The following is a 19,786-nucleotide window of genomic DNA, read 5'->3' on the forward strand; positions in this document are numbered from 1 at the left end:
CACATATTCACGACAAATTATAAACTGATTATTTTTAATAAATTGCATGCTTCAGGGAAAAAAAAAAAAACAGGAGTCCTAACATCCCATTCTAGTTACATGTAGAAAACTTGTAATTGGGACAATTTTTGATCATCTTTTCTGTTTTGTCTTGTTGTAGCTTCTTCACATTCTGTGTATTCACAATTTCGGTTAGACTGTTTAGTTGAAATTTTGAAACACTAGAAATATTTGAATTATATTTACTATATAGAAACCAGATCTCGTGGTTATAACGCTTTGCTCATATAATAAACCAGACATACGCGTACTCATTCATTCTTTGGGTACTTTAAATATATACCCCTAGTTTTCATGACCAACAAATATACCCCTGTCACATAATAAATAAACCCATCACCTTATCTACTTAAAGATGGATTACATTAGTGCTCCATAAGATATAATTTTTTTTCCTATTTTATCACACAAACATATTTGTACATTTTTTTAAAAAAAATCTCATTCCACCACCAGTCTACCACCAGTCCACAACCGCCGCCACCAGTCCACAACCGCCGTCACCAGTCCACCACCACCACTAGAAGCACCATCACTGCCGGCACCGGCGTCGCTAGTCCGCCACCACCACCACCTACCTTGGTATCACCAACCAAGGTATCAACAACCGAAGTTGATCCAAAATACAAAAATCAAAAAATTTGAAGAAAAAAATATGGTGTCAACAATCTGTTGTTGATCCCCATAAACAAAAATCAGACACAATCAAAGTTGATCCCAAAACAAAAATAAGAAAGAGAAAAAATATGGTGTTAACACCCCAAGTTAACCCCAAAAATTAAAATTTAAGAAAATGTTCAGATTTGACCCCAAAAATTAAAATTTCAGAAAATGTTCACATTACATATGGTGTCAACAACCAAAGTTCCCAAAATCTGGTATCAACAACCAAAGTTGATCCCAAACTTAAAAATCATAAAATGTTCAGATTATATATAGCGTCAACAACCAAAATTGATCCCAAACATGGCGTCAACAACCAAAGTTGATCCCAAAAATTGACGTACTAAAATTAGTGAACCTGACGTGAATCGAACATGCATCTTCTGACACGGAGTCAGGTGTGTTACCATTGCACCACATATTCGGCTTGGAGGGAAACTCTGTAGTTCCAATGATCAAAAACAGGAGCACCAACAAAAGCAACCCGGAAAACGAAAATGAGTAGCTATTGCATACCTGCAATAATCACCAAAAAAACAATATGAAGAAAAGTCCATATAGAGTTTAAACTAACAAGTTATTATATACCCAGTACTTGCTTCTTTCACACTCATCTTGAACAGGTGTGTTTCCCGTTAATGGTGCATATTAACTCTAGTAGATTTTCACCTAAACATTCAACAGATGGTCAAATTTCATTACCATGTGCCAGTTTATAGAGTCAGTAAAATGTCTGAAAAAATTTAAGATACGGTAAAAGTTAAGATTATGTGTTGTATCCCATCTTTACAAAATCCACCATGGCATCGGCCCACCACCGTGTAACCTGAATCCCCAATAGTCTCTATAATGTCGACGTAAGAGAGGCAATATGCTATATGAAGTTAGCATTTTAGGTCCTCATATTGGAAGTAGCAAGAAATTAAGCTAATCTTTTTAGCAAACATAATTTAACCTACGAGTATGACTATACTGATTCATGGAAATGCTGTCAACGATATGAGTTGATCCCATTTATGGTGTCAACAACAGTAGTTGATTCCACAAAAATGGTGTCACCAACAACAATTGATCCCATACATAGTACACTCGCATACAGTCATATACACAATTGCCCACCAAGAAATATAGTAGTAATACATATAGAAAAATCCGACAAGTACGGAACCATATTATGCATACAGAACAAACTAATGCAGTAAAAGATTCCCCAACTTTTTTAGATTAAGAGGTACTTATTTGTTGGCTAAATGAGGTTTATCCAACAAAAATCGAACGAAATAAAACAGAGTACACAAGCCGTATTTCATGTAGGCAATACAAAAGATATACATAAACTAAATGCAGCATAAATTTTCGTTTTTCCATTTACACCATGCACAGAATGATATCCCTTAGTGTCTAATTTTTCAACTTTTAGTGACTCTTTCCCTTATTAGCAAAAAAAATGGTAGCATATCCGTTAGTCCGTTTTTTAAGATAATCAGTCAGAATGTAAGGATCAAACCTGCATACCGCGCATCTAAACAACCTAATTATTATTGGATCACTGTTGTACTAACCAAAATGAAATACATTTCTTTAAGAATCACTAGTTGTCCCATAAAAAATGTAGTCAACAACGGTAGTTGGTTCCATAAAAACAGAAGTCCATGAAACAAAACATCAACGAAAAAACACCAAAATAATCCACCAACAACCTGAAAATCTAACTGCATGTATAAAAATATACAAAAATGTACACAAGATACTTAAGAACCGTACCTGTAAAATGAATTTGGAACAATATTAGCTCTAATAAATGAAATGAAGATAATCAGCATATCCTGGTCAATTATTTGCTTTGTTAGTGTACACTTCAATTAGAATCACTGAAGTTTGAGCTAACCACGTAACATAACCAATAACTTGAGAGGCCTCACAGCCATCATCCCCAAACTCCACCACACGTTCTCTGCTACCATCCACCACTACCCACCAACTATAATACTCCCACATTCATTACCACTCATTGCTATTTATCCAAGATCACCTGCAGTTGAGAAGAATACCAAAACTTTAATTTATAATCATCGTATCCTACCCCACACCAACAAGAGATAATGCGAGAGGTCGCAAGCTGGTAATATACATGTTCATGATAAAAAATCCAGTTTTGTAAATCATATGATACAAAAGCATTGATTCTATTATCTATATTTCAGCTCATAAAAATGACTGGCTCACCCACCAAAATGAGTGTCTTGTATTGCAACCAATAACAAACTTCGGACCAGTACTAACAAAAATCAACAGTAATGCTGTTGTTATTTCAAAAATTGTGTACCCAAAGACTATTAGCAGTATCAGGTGTTAAAACCTAAACCTAACTCCAAACAAACATCGACAAACACAAAAAACACATCAATTGAATTGAATTAAACAAACTGCATAGACACAAAATCAAAACTAGTATACAAAATAACACAAGATAATTGGAATCATACCTTTTAAATAAATGAAGAATAGCATAGCCGCAATATGAATACAGTAAGGATAGAAAAGCAAAACAGAACGAAAATGTTGTTAGCATCAATAACATACACCATCAACTGGAAAGTTATCTGAAATCTTCAACTTCGAATCTCTAACATTTCATATAATCAAATCTCTCGATCTCTGTGAATATCAGAAAATTCAAGCTGAATAAAAAATGCAACAAATTCACCCTCGATAATTACCAGAAAATTTGAAACCTAATATTTCTCTTTCTCTCGATCTCTTGAATCTTCCATTAAAATTGAAATCACTATAAAAACTAGTAGAAAAGAAGGAGAATAAGATGATGAACCTGATACTTATGAAGCTTGACTTCTAAATCTGGATATCATTTTTGACGAAGGTCTCTCTCCCAGAATCAAACGGAGATCTTTCATTATGATGTAAAGGTCAAGCTAAACCTAATATATATTTTCAGATTACGTTTATTGTTGATTGGAGATAGTGCTGATAGTTATGGTGGCGACAAAAATGGTGGTGGTAGAGATGGAGATGGTGGTAGAGGATTTCGATTTAGTTTACTCTCGATGTTAAAGATAAGAAGCGAAGGTTAAAAAAGGAAAGAACAAAAAATGTTAATGGACCCAGATGGGCCAACAGATGGAGAGGGGTATATTTATTGTGTGATAAGGCTACTTATGAAGCCCGTCAAAAGAAGGGGTATTTATTCAATTTCCACTACATTCTTCTGCCTTATTTAGAACGATTTTTGGGGATCATGGTTTTTTTGGGGGACCATGGTTCTATTTTTAGTAAGACATTTAAAAGTAAATATAGGTCATCCCTTATCTAGATATTTATATTAATACCTAAACTACCCTCCTGATTAATTTTGGGTAATGATTAAGTAGAATTATTGAGAGAGTAAAGTTAGAGAAGATGAAGAAGAAAAACATGGAAAATAGTTTTTTTTTTTGAGTTCAACCACAACCGGAGGAAGAGCATATGGATTATCAGGTATGCTTCAAACTTAGATAATGTTGGTTTAATTGCTCCAAACTTTCAAAAAACTGAAATTTTTTATGTAGATTTGGGCCACTTCGGTTACCATATGTCAAGAAACGTAACCGAACACACCTGAAAGTGTAGTTCGGTTACGTTTTCGAAACACGAAGGTTACCGAACTCGCTCGTTAATGGAAGTTTTGGTCGTACAGTGTAATGTTCGGTTTTTTCGTAATGTAACCGAACTTTAGGGTCTAGAAGTTCGGTTGCTTTGCAAACAATAACTAACTGAACTTTACGTGGAAATAAAATTTTACCAACTGTACATAGTTCGGTTGGTACGCAAAGTTCATACCAACCAACTATCTAACCGAATTTTACGTTAAAAAAAATTATTCCAAGTGTAAGAAGTTCAGTTGGATCGCAAACTTTTATCCAAAAGCGTATCTAACCGAACTCACCGATAAAAAAAACAACCAAAGTTACAGTGCTATATTTGGTTACCTACTATAAAATGGTAGGTTACCGAACTTTGAACTTAACAATTTATATGGGTACATCTTGTGTGTTCGGTTACATACCAAATTGCTCTACCAACCTAACTTAAAGTTCGGTGATATCCTTATTTTGCGAAGGAACCGAACTTATGGACTTGTGTTGTTTTAATATAAGGAGTTCGGTTAAAAGTATTTTTTTACGAATCAACCGAACTCCGAGTTCGGTTAAGAAAAAATTAATTCGTGATAACCGAACTTTTTGCGACTAAACCGAATGTTTTGCGACGTAACCGAACTAAAAGTTCGGCTGAGACTTGTTTTTTGCGACGTAACCTAACTTTTTTCTGAAAAAAACCCTCCATTAATCCTCTCTGCAACTTCCATTTTCAACTCATTTTGATGATTACTTCTCATTTATTCCACCAAAAACGAATGATAAGTAATGGGTTTGTGAGAATACCTTTGTTAATGTTTTAAATTAAGCTATATATATAGAGGTGGTGGTGGTTGGTGGTGGTGGTAATCGGAGGTGGTGGTGGTAATCGTTGGTTGGTGGTGGTGATAATTGGAGGTGGTGGTGGCAATCGGCGGTGGTGGTGGGAGGAGGTGGTGTTTATATATATATATAGGTGGTTATTAGGTTGGTTTTAAATTAAATTAAATTAAGGGTAGGTTAGTCATTTCAACACTTTAGGACACCCCATATAACTATACGGAAGGTGGCCTAATAAAACCATGTTCCCCTCAATAAAATCATGGTGCCTAAAAAATCATTCCTTATTTACTATGTAGTACCCACACTCGTTCTTCTGCCTTGCTACTTGCATAGAGTATCAATAACATTCCTACCCAAAAAAAAAAAAACAATAACATAAACTTTCTTTACTCCTTATATATGACTAAAAAACCAATAACATAAACTTTCTTTATTCCTTATATATGACTGCCTTAGTGTACCGGTACCACCAACATAGACTTTATTTACTCCTTATGCATTTGTGTACCTACAAACTTCCTTCACTCCTTATGCCTAGCGGAAGCAACTCATGCCATAATCCTCTTCTTCCATTGGCGCTGTTGGCTGCAGATAGTAAGGCACTCTAGCAGTTATACCTTCATACTGAGTCATTTGGGTCTGAAGACGCACAAAGAAAACAAAAAAGAGATTATTTAAGAAACAAGCAAATTCATACAGGGATATATAATGGCAAAAAAGAAAAAGAGGTGTTCACCTCCCGTTGATAGTTGTTAACAGGCATTCCCTGACCTATAGCTTGAGTTTTCATTTAGAACAACATTGGATGACTTCCTTCTTGTACAAAAAAAAGAAGACAAAAATTGATGTGATTTCAATGTTGTTGTAGTAATAAGATTCGTTCAAGACTTGTGAAAGCAGATTTTAGATTTAATTTTAAATAAAAAAATATAGGAAACTTAAATAAAAGTGATATGAAAAATATGGAGAAGACTGGGGTTATGGATTTCACTAATTACCAATATCAAAGTGATTTATATTTTCTAATCATAATTATGCAAATCCTTCATTCAAGTTGATTCTTAATATTGCAAAAGTTGATTTTTTAGAAATAACAATTGTAAATCGAAAGTACGGGACATCAAAACCCTAGGCTAGCATGCTCCATCAATTGAAATAACAATTGTTTAACAAAAACCATTTTATCTATTTATTTAGCAAGGCAAATAATCATATAATAATTGCATAAATTAAATGAAATAGAGATTACCACATTTCATTGGAGAAATAGCTTCCTCCGTCGCCCCAGTGTTGGGGTCTAGCTCATCATGTTGGAAACACATTCAAAATATGTATTCACGGCTCAAAAAGTGTTTACAGGAAGAGAAAATAGTGAAACAGGAAATCTGCAACAGCACATGCGCGTTACAGACCGACTGTTAAGATGAAGATAACCGTTACAAATCTGAAGATAAATGTTGCAGAAGAGGATGAAGAAACTGTTACAATGAAGATAAATGTTGCAAACCGGTTGAAGAAACTGTGACAAACATTTGAAGAAACCGTTACGACGGATGAAGAAACCGTCGTTGTTTCCCTGTTCTTCACGAGCAGCAGCAGCAACAACAACAACAACAGAGTTCTGAAAACTCTTGATTCACGCCTCCTGAGCTCTCCTCTCGACCCCAAACTCTCCCCCATTCCTTCTACGTGATCCTAGGAACCTATTTATACACCATTGCGACATTGAATCTCCCAAAATCTCTTTATATAATCCCATTATTTCTTTTATTCTCGAAAATATATTGTTTCCAAAAATCGTTTTCCTACGCGTGTGCAGCTGTATTTCTTTCCTTCTATACCTTCTCCACGCTCCAGAATATCGATCAACTCTTCCAAGCACTGCAGTACACGTTTAAATTCCTCACAACTCGTGCAAGCTCATGTTTTTCCTCCAACTTCCTGTTTGGATTAAACCAAGTTATCCAGCCAAATTTGATCGAAACAAACACCCATACTAGCTCTGTTAGGACATATCACAACTACCCATGAAGTTTCAGCGATTGAATCACACAAAAACTCCTCCAAACGTTCGATCGAAATTCTTCCAGTGAAGTGAAATGTTTTCCCGCCAAAATTGGTTTTGAATTTGAGAAGAAGATGTCCTCCCCCTAATCCTGTACGGGTTTCCCTTTAGCACTTGCCTTATGGGGTGAAAATAGTATTTTTGGGCGTAAATAGTAATTTTTCTGGGGTTTCTCCGGCACATTTTTGGGGTGCTTCCGGTGCATTTCTGGGGTGCCTTTATTACTTTATCCTGGGATGTAAAACACCACTTTTCGAGCCAATTTTGCTGCAAGAGCTTATTTCTCTATAGATACCTACAAAGACATAAAATAACAAAATAAATACAAAATCGAGCACTAACAATACATACAATTGAGACACATTAGACACATAAATGCGTCTATCAAGAGATTAGTTCAAAGAAAAAATTGAGATAAGAAACAAGAAGATACAAAAAGAAAGAAAAAGGGGTTGGCTTTACCTCCCTAGCGTGCTGATGCCTGTTGTTCACAAATCCCTTGATTTCCTCGTTCACTACCCTCGGCCCGGCTTCATCCTTGTAATTTGAGAATAGGCAAAAACAGAAAGAACTGAATCTTGATTTCCTTATTTTCTCAACAGAGAAAAGAAAATTAAACTAGAGAAGAACAGAGAGAGAGAAAAATAAATCAAAATTCTTATTCAACGAGTTGTAATGGAGTGTGTGTTGGGAGTTGTGACTATATTTTGCTACTACTTACTAGTCTTTATATAGTGCGAGGGCAGAAAATCTGGCTACACAAAGTTGCTTTGTTAACCTCGTAACTACAGTAAAACCTCACGAAAACGCAACTACAGTAAAACCTCTCAGGAGGAATACTCCGTATAGGAATAAAATACTTTGTATAAGAATAAAAATTTATGATCCCGACATGGATCAGTTATATTTAAGAATAAACTCCATATTGGAATAAGTCATAATTTTTTCTGGTCCATCTTAAAGAACCCACTTCCATATAGGAATAATTGACATCATAATTTAAATATGTAGCACTTGTCATACATCAAAGTTTGAGATGAAGAGATTCTTGTAACCATATTACAAGTTCGCTTTGCTTTAAAATGGATTGTTTGATTTTTTGTGCATAACTTAATAGGAATATCTTCATACTCACTTGATTTTATTTGTCAATTTTCGATGTGATTATTGTGATGTATATGATTCGTTTTATTAAAAATTTGTAAATACATAAATATACAAAAAAAATCCTCGTTTAAATAGTTTTTGTATACATCTTTGTGTTTCTTATGTATACGCATGAATATGCCCCAATACACATATGAAATTTTTTCTTTTGGTTTATTCAAATTTTACCCGGTAAAGGATAACCTCCATATAAGAATTTTTTTTTATGATTCCTATGATATTCTTATACAGAGGTTTTATTGTAGTACATTGCACCAATTTTTTACACCCCTTCGCGGGCCCTAAGAACTTACCATTCTTAAGTTCCGCATGCCACAAATGTAAAAAAGTAAAGATAAAATAGGGTATCCGTAATACGGTCGAAACTAGCAGTGCGGCACATGTGCCAAAATTAAGAAAGAAAGTCTGTTCTTTTTTGTCGAGGGTAAATGCGAACAAGGGGCCCAACCACCGCTAACCCTAAACTCCCGGGTCTTAAAATTCACTCGTTTTATCTAAATTTGTAAATTATAGCTACTGACCAGCCACATATGGCAACTTTGAAAATGCTCAGATGTACACTACATCATACTTTTACACCGCTTCGGGGGCTCTAGATACTTAGCGTTTCTAAGTGCCTTGTAGTGGTGTAAAGAAGAAAGGGTAAAAATAGGGCATACCGTCGAGATTAGCAGTTCGGAATATATGCCAAAACTAAAAAAGAAACTCGGCATAAATGCCAAGGTCTCCACTATTTTCCAGTGTAAATGTAAACTGAGACCCATTTTTAAAAAATTAAGGTCAAGGGAAACAACAATCCACGGAAAAGCTGACTACGGTCAAACGATGTTGAAGTTTGGTTAATATGGGGGGAAATAGAAATTCACATGAACACGATAGCAACTATATGCATACGGTGATGCGCCTCTGTTTAGTTGTAAAGATCATTTTATTTATCAAACTTCTCGAAGATCGACCTCTCCTTAGCTTCAAATAATTAATAGTCAAGGGAAATCCAACATCCTAGTGCTTAGCCTAAACTTTATCAATTGCGGCCTTGGTAGTTAAAATAGGTCTCCAATGCTGATTTTCAAGCGACTAATCGCTACTTGCTAAATGACCTTGGCGATTTCTGATTCCAAACTGAATCCGAGTTTGAGCGATTAAATAAGTCTATAAGACGAATAAAGGCGATTTTTTTGATTTACTTTCATGTTGATTGTATATTATGTTGGACTTATATGTGGTTTTAATTGCATTAGAGTTGCTAAATCAATATATGTTAGTGTTATATTTCGATTTTAATTAGGTGTAGATCATGCTAGTAGTAATATCTATGATGAGCAGGACTCTAAGCCTCTCATAAGTCCATCTGAGTATTATGCTGAGTTTCGAGTCCGAACTCATTGCTTTATGATCCCCAACCGAGTAGGACCAAGATAAGTGACATTCACCAATGAAGTTTTTCAAAGAAAACATCATGATGCTACGGGATCAATATGTTATCCTTTACTCGAGGATACAATATTATCCATGTTGTTAACTAGTGGTAGCATTAAAGATGTTACGAGAACATAATGATGTGATGCTTACTTAAGGAAGCATCACTGTCCCGATGAAGCTTGCAGGGGATGCATTATGATGTTACCGCATCGCCATGCTTGTTGTAAAAGAAAGTGGACTTGGTACATGAAAAGCATCTCTTAAATCCTTATATGTAGATTTGTAGATAAGATATATATAGGGAGGAAGTGTTGGTCGGAAGTTGACGATGCTTACCAAAGGAAGCATCACAGTCCGTATGAAGCTTACAGGGGAAGCATTAAGATGCTACCACATCGCTATGATTGTCGTAAAAGAAGTGGACTTGGTACATGGAAACTTCTTCCCAATTCTTCTACATAAAAATATATATAAGACATATATAGGGAGGAGGTGTTGGTTGGAAATTGTTGATGCTTACCTAAGGATGCATCAATGTCTTTATGATGCTTACTCGAGGAAACATCATTAAAAACTTGTTGCAAACACAGGTGGACTTGGTACATTCCACTTTACTTTCAAAATTATATATGCGGAACTATGATTAAGTCATGTATGAGGGAAGTGTGCTTGGTTGAAGGCGCATTAAGCGGAGACGCTTCACTAAGCTATAAAACCTACCCAATGAAGCATATTTAATGTGAAAGCATCGTTAATATACCATGTTTCTTACCTGAGAAAGGATCAGTTATGCATAATCTAGTGCATATCTTGTTAAAGTACCTTGGCCTACAGATTAGCCTTTGCTTGGCCTTGGATCGATATTGGATTTTTCTTACATGCACTAATTGAGGATTGGGTATGGACAGAAAAGGAATCTAGCTGGTATGCAAGTTAGGTGAGCTTGAATAAGCCCTTTTTGCATACAAGGATGCATAAAATGAATGACATGAGCCTGGATGATGCACCATTAGCGTAAGAAAGACCAGTGCATGCATCCAGCTCATTTTGGAAACATGATACGCCTAGAAAGGACTCGAAACATATATCAGCATTAACCGTTATGGCGTTGCACCATTAGAAAAACTAGGGCAAGTTGGAACAGTGAGGAGCTATGTATGTATACTACGTTTACGGCACCATGCTTACAATGGAAATCGACATGTATCTTCCTAGTGAAACTTTGAAGATTTACGACCCAGTCAATGGGTCATCAGTGAGTTTCGGCCTGCTAGCGTTGGAGGCGAAATTTTCTCGTCCGTCACAACCTAGGACTGTGAAAGTCATCATTTATAGGAATAAAATATATAGGTTCTTGCAAGAATCAAGAAACATAGGTTCACAACTTCAATAAAATATCTTAGAGTGTTATTGTGTCTCTACATAATCCATACAGAAGTCATATAGTAGTCTAGTGTTTGTAGCGGCTTAATACAATGTATATATGTTCAAACTTGACGATGTCCATGGGTTTTACTACTTGTAGGTTTTCTGGTTGACAAAATCTGGTATCTTGCTTTACTCAGTCCTTATGATTCAAGATTCTCTTTTTTAAAAGAGTATCCAAGGTTCTTGTCTGTTTTAATCTTGTATTGAAGTTCATGCAAAAAAATAGTCTATAGGTTCCGTAACAAAAAAAATGGTGGTGTACGTAGTAACCTCCCTGTTTCACCTAATTAAAATATCTCTCAATAATATCAATTAGAAATTAATACAAGACGAATTCTTATGGAAAACTTCAAAACATGATTTCAACAGACAAGTATTATACTTAATCTTGTGTTCAAAGTATTCCATCAATTATGGATTTGATTAGTAGTTCTTAAATAACCTTATATAATAGAAAATAAAGACATTAAAATAGACAGTAACTACAAACATATCAAATGCAAATACATGCTACGATACTATCTTATAGAAGACATAAGTGAACCCGTACTTCACGAATCACAGCTGAAACGTTTCGAATTTATAACTTAATATGTAAGGTGATACATAAAGTGTAGGGATTATGTTTTTTGTGTTGCTGATATATGCAATATAGTAACCAATTAACATGAGATATCTTAATATGTAACAAATGATTTCTTGCAACGCAAGTTATTTCTAAATTGCTAAATCTAGCCCCTTTCTTAAGATACAAAAAATATTTTTTTAGTTAAAAATTGACTTGCATTGCGGTTCTTGCATAGTCTGAAGTAGTAGACATATTTAGCGTCGAGTGAATTCCATAAGAGAATTACTTCCAAGATAACTTCAAACAACCAAAAATAGACAATATGTATACTTTGTGGGAATTGCCTAAAACAAGATCTGGAACTTGGTTCGCAAGGTATATTATATCTTGGAAAGAACTATATCTTTCTTTACAAAGGAATTAGTTAAGCAAGTCGTAAGCATGTGAAACATTTACCTTAAAAACTAAAAAGAAGGAATGAATCGAAACCAAGTTATTCCATCATCCCATATTGTAGGTTCATGAACTCAATTATGAAAATAAGGTAACGTGAGAATATTCGCCTATTTAAATAATTTCACTACATTGAAAATTTGTTAAGGAATAAACAAGGGGAATATAAAAGATTGTAGAAGAAAAGGAAAACGCCTAAATTGAAAAGTTTTGTGATTTACAATGCCCTGAATGATATTTATACAAGTACATTTTAGGAGACTCAGTTTCCAAGCATATGAACTGTCGGGTCTGGCTGGGCCAATGTGATGACCATATGAAGCATGAAGATTGGGACCCTCCAATTTGTGCCTAGCTTCACCAGTTTTTTCTTTTCGTTACTAAATATTTCAGTAGTTCGCTTCCAGACTCTCAGTTTTCTAGCCCTTTGTCAGCTCTAACTTATGAACACTCAGGTTTTCGATTCTTTAATAAATCCCGAATTTTGGACACTTATTTATTTCGTAAAAATTATAAATTGTCAATAAATACTAGTATGCATTAACATGAAAAATGAAATGAATAAAGGTCCGTTTGGCACTCTTAAAACGAAGGTAATTGAAGGGCGTAGTATAGTCAAAGAGAGTAATTAAGGTATGTACTCGAATGTTGGGTGTTTTGCATGGACCCAATTACGCGACGTATCAACTATAAGTAATTATTATTACCTCCAAAGGGGTACACTGATTACTCACCTTTTGAGTGTGCATTGAATGTGACAGTCCTAGTTAGCATTCGACAAGTGGTAAAAATTAAAATCAACAAAAGTGCACGCATTGCCATCACATGGATTCAATTATAGCCGCGCTGGATATGCATACATTTTCGGTTTTTAAACCAGCAGATCTTTTCCAGTTTGCATACTAGGTATGCGTATCTTCTTGGTTCACGAGTCCAAAGACTTTTTATGGTATCGATACCGGGTATGCATACCAAAAATTCGCTGCCGAACTATAGCTATGCCGGTACGTGCACTTGATTTGATTTTGGAGATTTTGATGAAAATTGAAGCCAAACAAAGGTTATCTGATTGTTGATGCAGCGATGATTAGGATCTAATTTTCTTCAGTTAGGTTTTTGATGTCTCTTTAAGTTTCAATTTGGGTTCATCATAGTTACAATTCAATTCAATAAGGGTTTTTGTTATATCCGCGTAGGTATAGAAGATTAAGGTCGATGTTTCACCGCCTTTTGTAGTTCTTGTATGTGTTTCATCAAATCAGTATGTGTCAGAATCATAATAGTGCTAGTATAGTAGATGTGTTTGCCATATCTTGGTTATTCTCCTGCTAGGGTAAGCTTCAGTTCGGATTTTATTTGCATTTCAATAGTCGATTTTGATGAATCTTGTTAGGGTTTCAATTTGGGTTTATAACAGAATCGATTCAATTCATTAAGAGTTCAATTAGGGTTTCAATCACTTGCCTGAAATTGGGTTTATGTTAAATCTTGTTCTTGTGGTGTGTGAATTGTGTTTGCTAGGAGGTTACTCAATTCCGCAAATTGAATTTTCATTCTTAATTACCATCAGAGAATGATGACGAACTGGGTTGTTAGAGTTTCAATTTAGGGAAGAACATCAATAAGGATTTTTCCATTAAACTGCTAACGACCATGTTAACTGTGTTAAATAAATATTTTTTATTTAATTAGGGTAAATTATTCTTAAATAAGAAAATGAAATTACAAATTTTTGGTTGGCAACCTGGCAACAAGCTTGGCTCCAACACCTTTTTGAATAACAATACCTAATCTATGAAAAATAAACATACCAGAACCACTATTAGCGTCATTGCTAACTAAACAATTCTTTAGATGCTTGAAAAAACATAAAGTATGATCCCCAAGTTCTCCTAAAGTAGATAAATCTAGAACACCCAAACCATAACCATGTGATACACACTTGTCCAAGTATTTAGTGTGTTTACGCGAAACAGTAATAGAAATAGCTTTGCCTGGAACGAAAGAACGAGTACCTTCACCTGTGAAGGGAGAGACCCCTGTAACATCCATACAAACATCTTGGCCATTTTCCCAGTTAGGAACAAAGATATCAGCAGGCCGCAAATCTTTACCATCATCCGACAGAAACCCAAGGGAAACTTCCTTACGTGCGGGTACACCATCCTTATAACAAATGTCAGCGATTACATCACGAACAAAGTCATGCCGAAACTTGTGTCCAATATCCTTAGCACAATGAAGCGCATGATCACCAAAAATATCCATAGGACTATTGCAACTTGATCACAAACCATTCTCAACAAATAATGGGATACCCAGGCGGTAGGAAAGAACAACTCTGAATTGTTTAGGCCCGAGACATTGATTAAGCCCACTAATAAGTACAAATAATAAATAATCTTTTGCATGCTTAACTCTGTTACACTGCCACAGAATGGAATCTCTTGCAGACATAGAAAATTGTTCGGGGATTTTCTTCTTAATAACATCAAAATAGGTAACTGCCAGGGAATGCATGGATGGGGGGCAGTATCATCGACACAATAAGAAGAAGGTAGTCCACATACCTGAATGAAGTTCTGAAGAGCACACTGATATGCAGATTCTTTGTTTGTTGAGGATAAGTTACCAAGGATCACCTTTTGCACTGAAGCTGTCTGACTCTGAGAAGCAAGATAACAATAGGTTAGGGTGTCTGCCATGGTATAAATACCCAAGCCACCATCCTTGATAGGTAAGGTAGCCAATCTCTGCTATAAAGGACCAAACCCCGAGCCATCACCAGTGATAAGGAGTCTCAAGTACTTGAGCAAATGATCATCGAAAAGCTCAGTGGCTTGTTGAAGGGCTGCCGGATTGGTAGTTCGCAACGCAAAATATAATCTAGAAACACCCGTGCAATTGCGAAGTAACTGTATCTCGCTTTGAGGATCCTTGAGTTTTTTTATAGCAGACATAAGTTGAACAGTCTTGTTCACTCTGTTCAACATCATGTCACTAATGACGTTCGAATCCAGACTCACAGGACCACCCAAGAGTTTAACACCATTAGAAGGTCTACCAATATCATGAGGGAAAACACCATCAACAATACTTATAGGATCAACAGAGGGCCAAAAGACTTCTGTTTTATTTATATTTAGGTGTAAACCCCTACTCGGTCCTTCAGTTTATATAATGCTCAAGGACTTGGACAACTTAAGTGTATCACCAATGATTGTACCATCATCAAGGTATCAGGCGTGCAAATCGAGTTTGGAACTGGAAGCAATAGTCTTCACTAGAGGGTGAAGAGTCAAAGAAAATAACAAGGGACCGAGGGGGTCACCCTGCTGGACTCCGAGAGCAGAAGACAAAATATATTGGTCGTAGTAGAGCTTAGCAGGTCACATATAACAAAATTCAACCCAAATGAGAAATACCTGGAAAATGAAGGCGAACCTCTTTGATTAGCTGAGATCTGCTAACCATGTTGAACGCATTAGAGAAGTCAATGAGAAGCATTGACATCATGTCCGAGTAACCTTTCAGCTCAAGTAGGCATTTACAACATGTAAAATACTCTCACCCCCGGCAGGTACACCAACTCCAAATTGGTAATCACCCAAGTAAGAAGTCATATCCTTTCTGACAGAGAAAGCAACCACTTAGGAAACCAATCTACGCCAAACCGTGCCAACTGCAATGGGACTAATGCCGCCCCCATGCCTTGAGTAAAGGTGTTAAGGGCGCACTAGCTACGAAGGTCAACGTCATTTCCAAGTACCAAAAGTCAAGACTTAACGGGTCAATGCAGAAGTCAAGACTTAACGGGTTAACGCACGTCAACGTCATTTCCAAGTACCAAGCGTCAAGCTGGACAAATGTTAGACCAAACTCAAAACTTGGACAAAACCTGAGTACCAAAAACAAAATAACCCCAAATCAAAATATAGTTTTGACAACTAAATTTGACAACAAGCTTGAGATAACAACACCTGTAAGTTCGACCGAGCAATGCTCTAACAACAATGTTGTTTCTTCTTGTATTAACAAATATTCACAACAATAATGAACATAATTCAGCTAGTACTAAATCTCTTCTCAGATCGGACATGCAAAACAATCTAAAACAAAATAAAAAATTCGAAAAAAATAGAAAACAAAATAGAAATCAAACAACAACAGCAATCATACCTAGTTCTGTTGTGATTCTTCTGATACAATGTGGTTTCTTCTTCCTCTTCTCAACATCAACAAATTTGAAATCAAAACAAAACATAAATCAATAAGATCGAAACTAAAAAAGTTGAAATCAAAACCAAAACCAAAACCAAAACCAAAAGGAAAACAACAAAAATAACAAAAAGCAGTAAAAAACATACCTATATTGATGTCTTCATCTTCTCAAACAATGTTGTAAATATTTTTTCAGATCCGTAAATCTTCTCGCCAAAATAAAATTGATTTTGTGAATGACTAAATCTTCTTCTTCACAGTATGAAACAGATTGAATGAAAAATAAAATGAATCAAATAGATTCAATCGATTGAATGTGAAGAAAAAAAACTCTAACTAAATCACGCAGCTCTAGCCTTGAAAAGCAGAAGAAAAGAAACTGAGATTTGATTTTTTTTGTTAAAAAGAAATAATTGATGACGCCAGCTTTCCAGAAAATTCCAAAATCTGACCCCAAAACTAAAAGTTTTGTGCTAGAAATAACAAAATATGAAAATATAAGGTTGATAAGGATCCATTTTGTTGGGTGTCTAAATGTTGAACCCATATAACGGGGGTTTACAATAGGTTTCCCTTCTTAAGTTCTTTTAAAGTATAAACCCATTTCAACACTTTTCGAGTTCATATCTGCCCCCTTCCAACAAAAACCCTAGTCTAAACGCTGAAGGAGGAGTTGCAAAAATGTCAAGCATTCCAGACGAATTCTACCAGAAAATCCTTGTAAGGTTACCGGTAAAATCCACATTTATATGTAAATGTGTTTGCAAGACTTGGTATACCTTTCTATCTACTCCTGATTTTGTTAAATCGCACCTTCATCTTACTATCCAGAGAAACAATCCCAATCTCATGCTCGGAAGTTATGAAACCACAAGTCCATCTTCCCTGCTCCATTCCATAAGTTACGATACTATATTATCATCAGTGAATGAAATTGAGCATGATTGTGAAATGGATTACCCATTTAAAAGTTCACATTATGATGTGCGATTGTTGGGATCTTGCAACGGTTTGGTTTGCATGTGGTTTTCTGATACAGATGAAACAGAATTCTTTTGTGTTTGGAACCCAGCCACTAAGATATACAAGAAATTACCTAAATCGCCAAGTGCATATGGGGTATGTGGTTTTGGTTATGATCACAATACTGATGATTATAAGTTGATAAATGTTGTAGACACTAGTTGTGTAGTCGAAGTCTACACATTACGGTCTAATTCTTGGAGAAACACTCGAACCATCCCTTTTAGGATTCCCATGCGAGATATTGGGGAGCTTGTAAATGGTTTTTATCATTGGTTAGGTGAAACTCGAGCTGAACCCTTTTCCAAAGTTATAGTCTCCTTGGATATCAGCAGCGAGAGATTCGAAGAGATTCAACTACCAAAAGAAACTGGTGGGAAGACACTTTTCTTTATGAGTGTGGGGGTGTTGCAAGAGTGTCTTTGTGTAATTGGTTATTTTCCTTATGAATTCCATGTATGGACAATGCAAGATTATGGAGTTCGTGAATCCTGGACTAGGCATTTTGTCATTGCCAGTGAGAGCTTTATGGATAGCATTTATGCGAAGCTTATGTGGTCTTTTGAGAATGGTAAAATTGTATTCACGATGGCTGGTTCTCTGGTTTTATATGACCCGAAGGACGAAAGCCTCAGAGTTCGATATATTGATGGTCTGGATAACTTGATAGAGGATGAAGTGAGTTATTTCGAAAGCTTAGTTCCACTTGACTCTCCAACTTGTGCAAAAATGTCAAGCATTCCAGACGAAATCTGCCATGACATCCTGTTAAGGTTACCGGTAAAATCCATATTTATATGTAAATGTGTTTGCAAGACTTGGTATGCCTTACTATCTACTCCTGATTTTGTTAAAGTGCATCTTCATCTAACTATCCAAAGAAACAATCCCAATCTCATGCTTAGAAGTGATGAAACCACAAGTCCATCTTCCCTGCTGCATACCATAAGTTACAATATGATATTATCATCTCTGAATGAAATTGAGCATGATTGTGAAATGGATTACCCATTTAAAAGCTTACATTATGATATGCGCTTGTTGGGTTCCTGCAACGGTTTGGTTTGCTTGTGGTTTGCTGATACAAATGAAACAGAATTCTTTTGTCTTTGGAACCCAGCCACTAAGATATACAAGAAATTACCTAAATCGCCAAGCGCATATGGGGTTTGTGGTTTTGGTTATGATCACAATACTGATGATTACAAGTTGATAAATGTTGTAGACACTAGTTGTTTAGTCGAAGTCTACACATTACGGTCTAATTCTTGGAGAACCACTCAGACCATCCCTTTTAGGATTCCCATGCGAGATATTGGGGTGCTTGTAAATGGATTTTATCATTGGTTAGGTGAAACTCGAGCTGAACTCTTTTCCAAAGTTATAGTCTCCTTGGATATCAGCAGCGAGAGATTCGGAGAGATTCAACTACCAAAAGAAACTGGCGGGAAGACACTTTTCTTTATGAGTGTGGGGGTGTTGCAAGAGTGTCTTTGTGTACTTGGTTATTTTCCTTATGAGTTCCATGTTTGGACAATGCAAGATTATGGAGTTCGTGAATCCTGGACTAGACGTTTTGTCATTGCCAGTGAGAGCTTTATGGATAGCATTTATGCGAAGCTTATGTGGTCTTTTGAGAATGGTAAAATTGTATTCACGATGGCTGGTTCTCTGGTTTTATATGACCCTAAGGATGAAAGCCTTAGTGTTCGATATATTGATGGTCTGGATAACTTGATCGAGGATGAGATGAGTTATGTCGAAAGCTTAGTTCCACTTGACTCTAGTACTTACGTGGGACAGATAAATGAATAAGAAGTTGAAGAAGACAAGGACTAAGAAGAGGAAAAGGATTAGACGTAATTTTTCCTTGTCATTCACATTTACTATTTTGCATTTCGCTTCTCGTACTTCTGTTTAACTATATACTGAAGTGGATTTTGGTTAGTGTAATGAGGTAATTCTATGCTGGCTATTCTGCATTTCAGTTCTCCTTTGTTTAATTTGTTCTGTTTCTTAGAACCTTAGTATGCACTAGATAATGGAAGTGAAGTCTATGTTATGTATCGTGTTTTCAGCAGTACATTTTCTTCTGGAATTCCATTTCACCTTTTTGGCATTAATTTTTTCACTCGATTAATGAATCTAATTTATTGATGTTCACTTACTGTGATATATATCCTCCATGTTTACAGTCATTATGTACTCTCTTCTATAGCTGTTACTCAGCACTGATGCGAT

General features: G+C 35.8%; 1 protein-coding gene and 1 long non-coding RNA gene across 2 annotated transcripts; one reads left to right on the top strand and one right to left on the bottom strand.

Annotated features, from left to right (window-relative positions):
- Positions 1-377: 377 nt before the first annotated feature.
- LOC113322896 lies at positions 378-3,783 on the bottom strand. The gene is made up of 3 exons (XR_003347347.1): positions 3,210-3,783; positions 2,488-2,755; positions 378-1,239 (listed from the first exon to the last, which is right to left on the bottom strand). It is a non-coding gene; the product is annotated as an uncharacterized LOC113322896 (long non-coding RNA).
- Positions 3,784-17,152: 13,369 nt separating this feature from the next.
- On the top strand, positions 17,153-19,649 carry LOC113321437. Its single transcript, XM_026569347.1, has one exon. The coding sequence runs from the start codon at positions 17,204-17,206 to the stop codon at positions 19,358-19,360; it is 2,157 nt and encodes a 718-aa protein (XP_026425132.1). The 5' UTR covers positions 17,153-17,203; the 3' UTR covers positions 19,361-19,649.
- The last annotated feature ends 137 nt before the right edge of the window (positions 19,650-19,786 follow it).

This window comes from Papaver somniferum, chromosome 11 (genome assembly GCF_003573695.1).
Source record: "Papaver somniferum cultivar HN1 chromosome 11, ASM357369v1, whole genome shotgun sequence".
Taxonomy (NCBI): domain Eukaryota; kingdom Viridiplantae; phylum Streptophyta; class Magnoliopsida; order Ranunculales; family Papaveraceae; genus Papaver; species Papaver somniferum.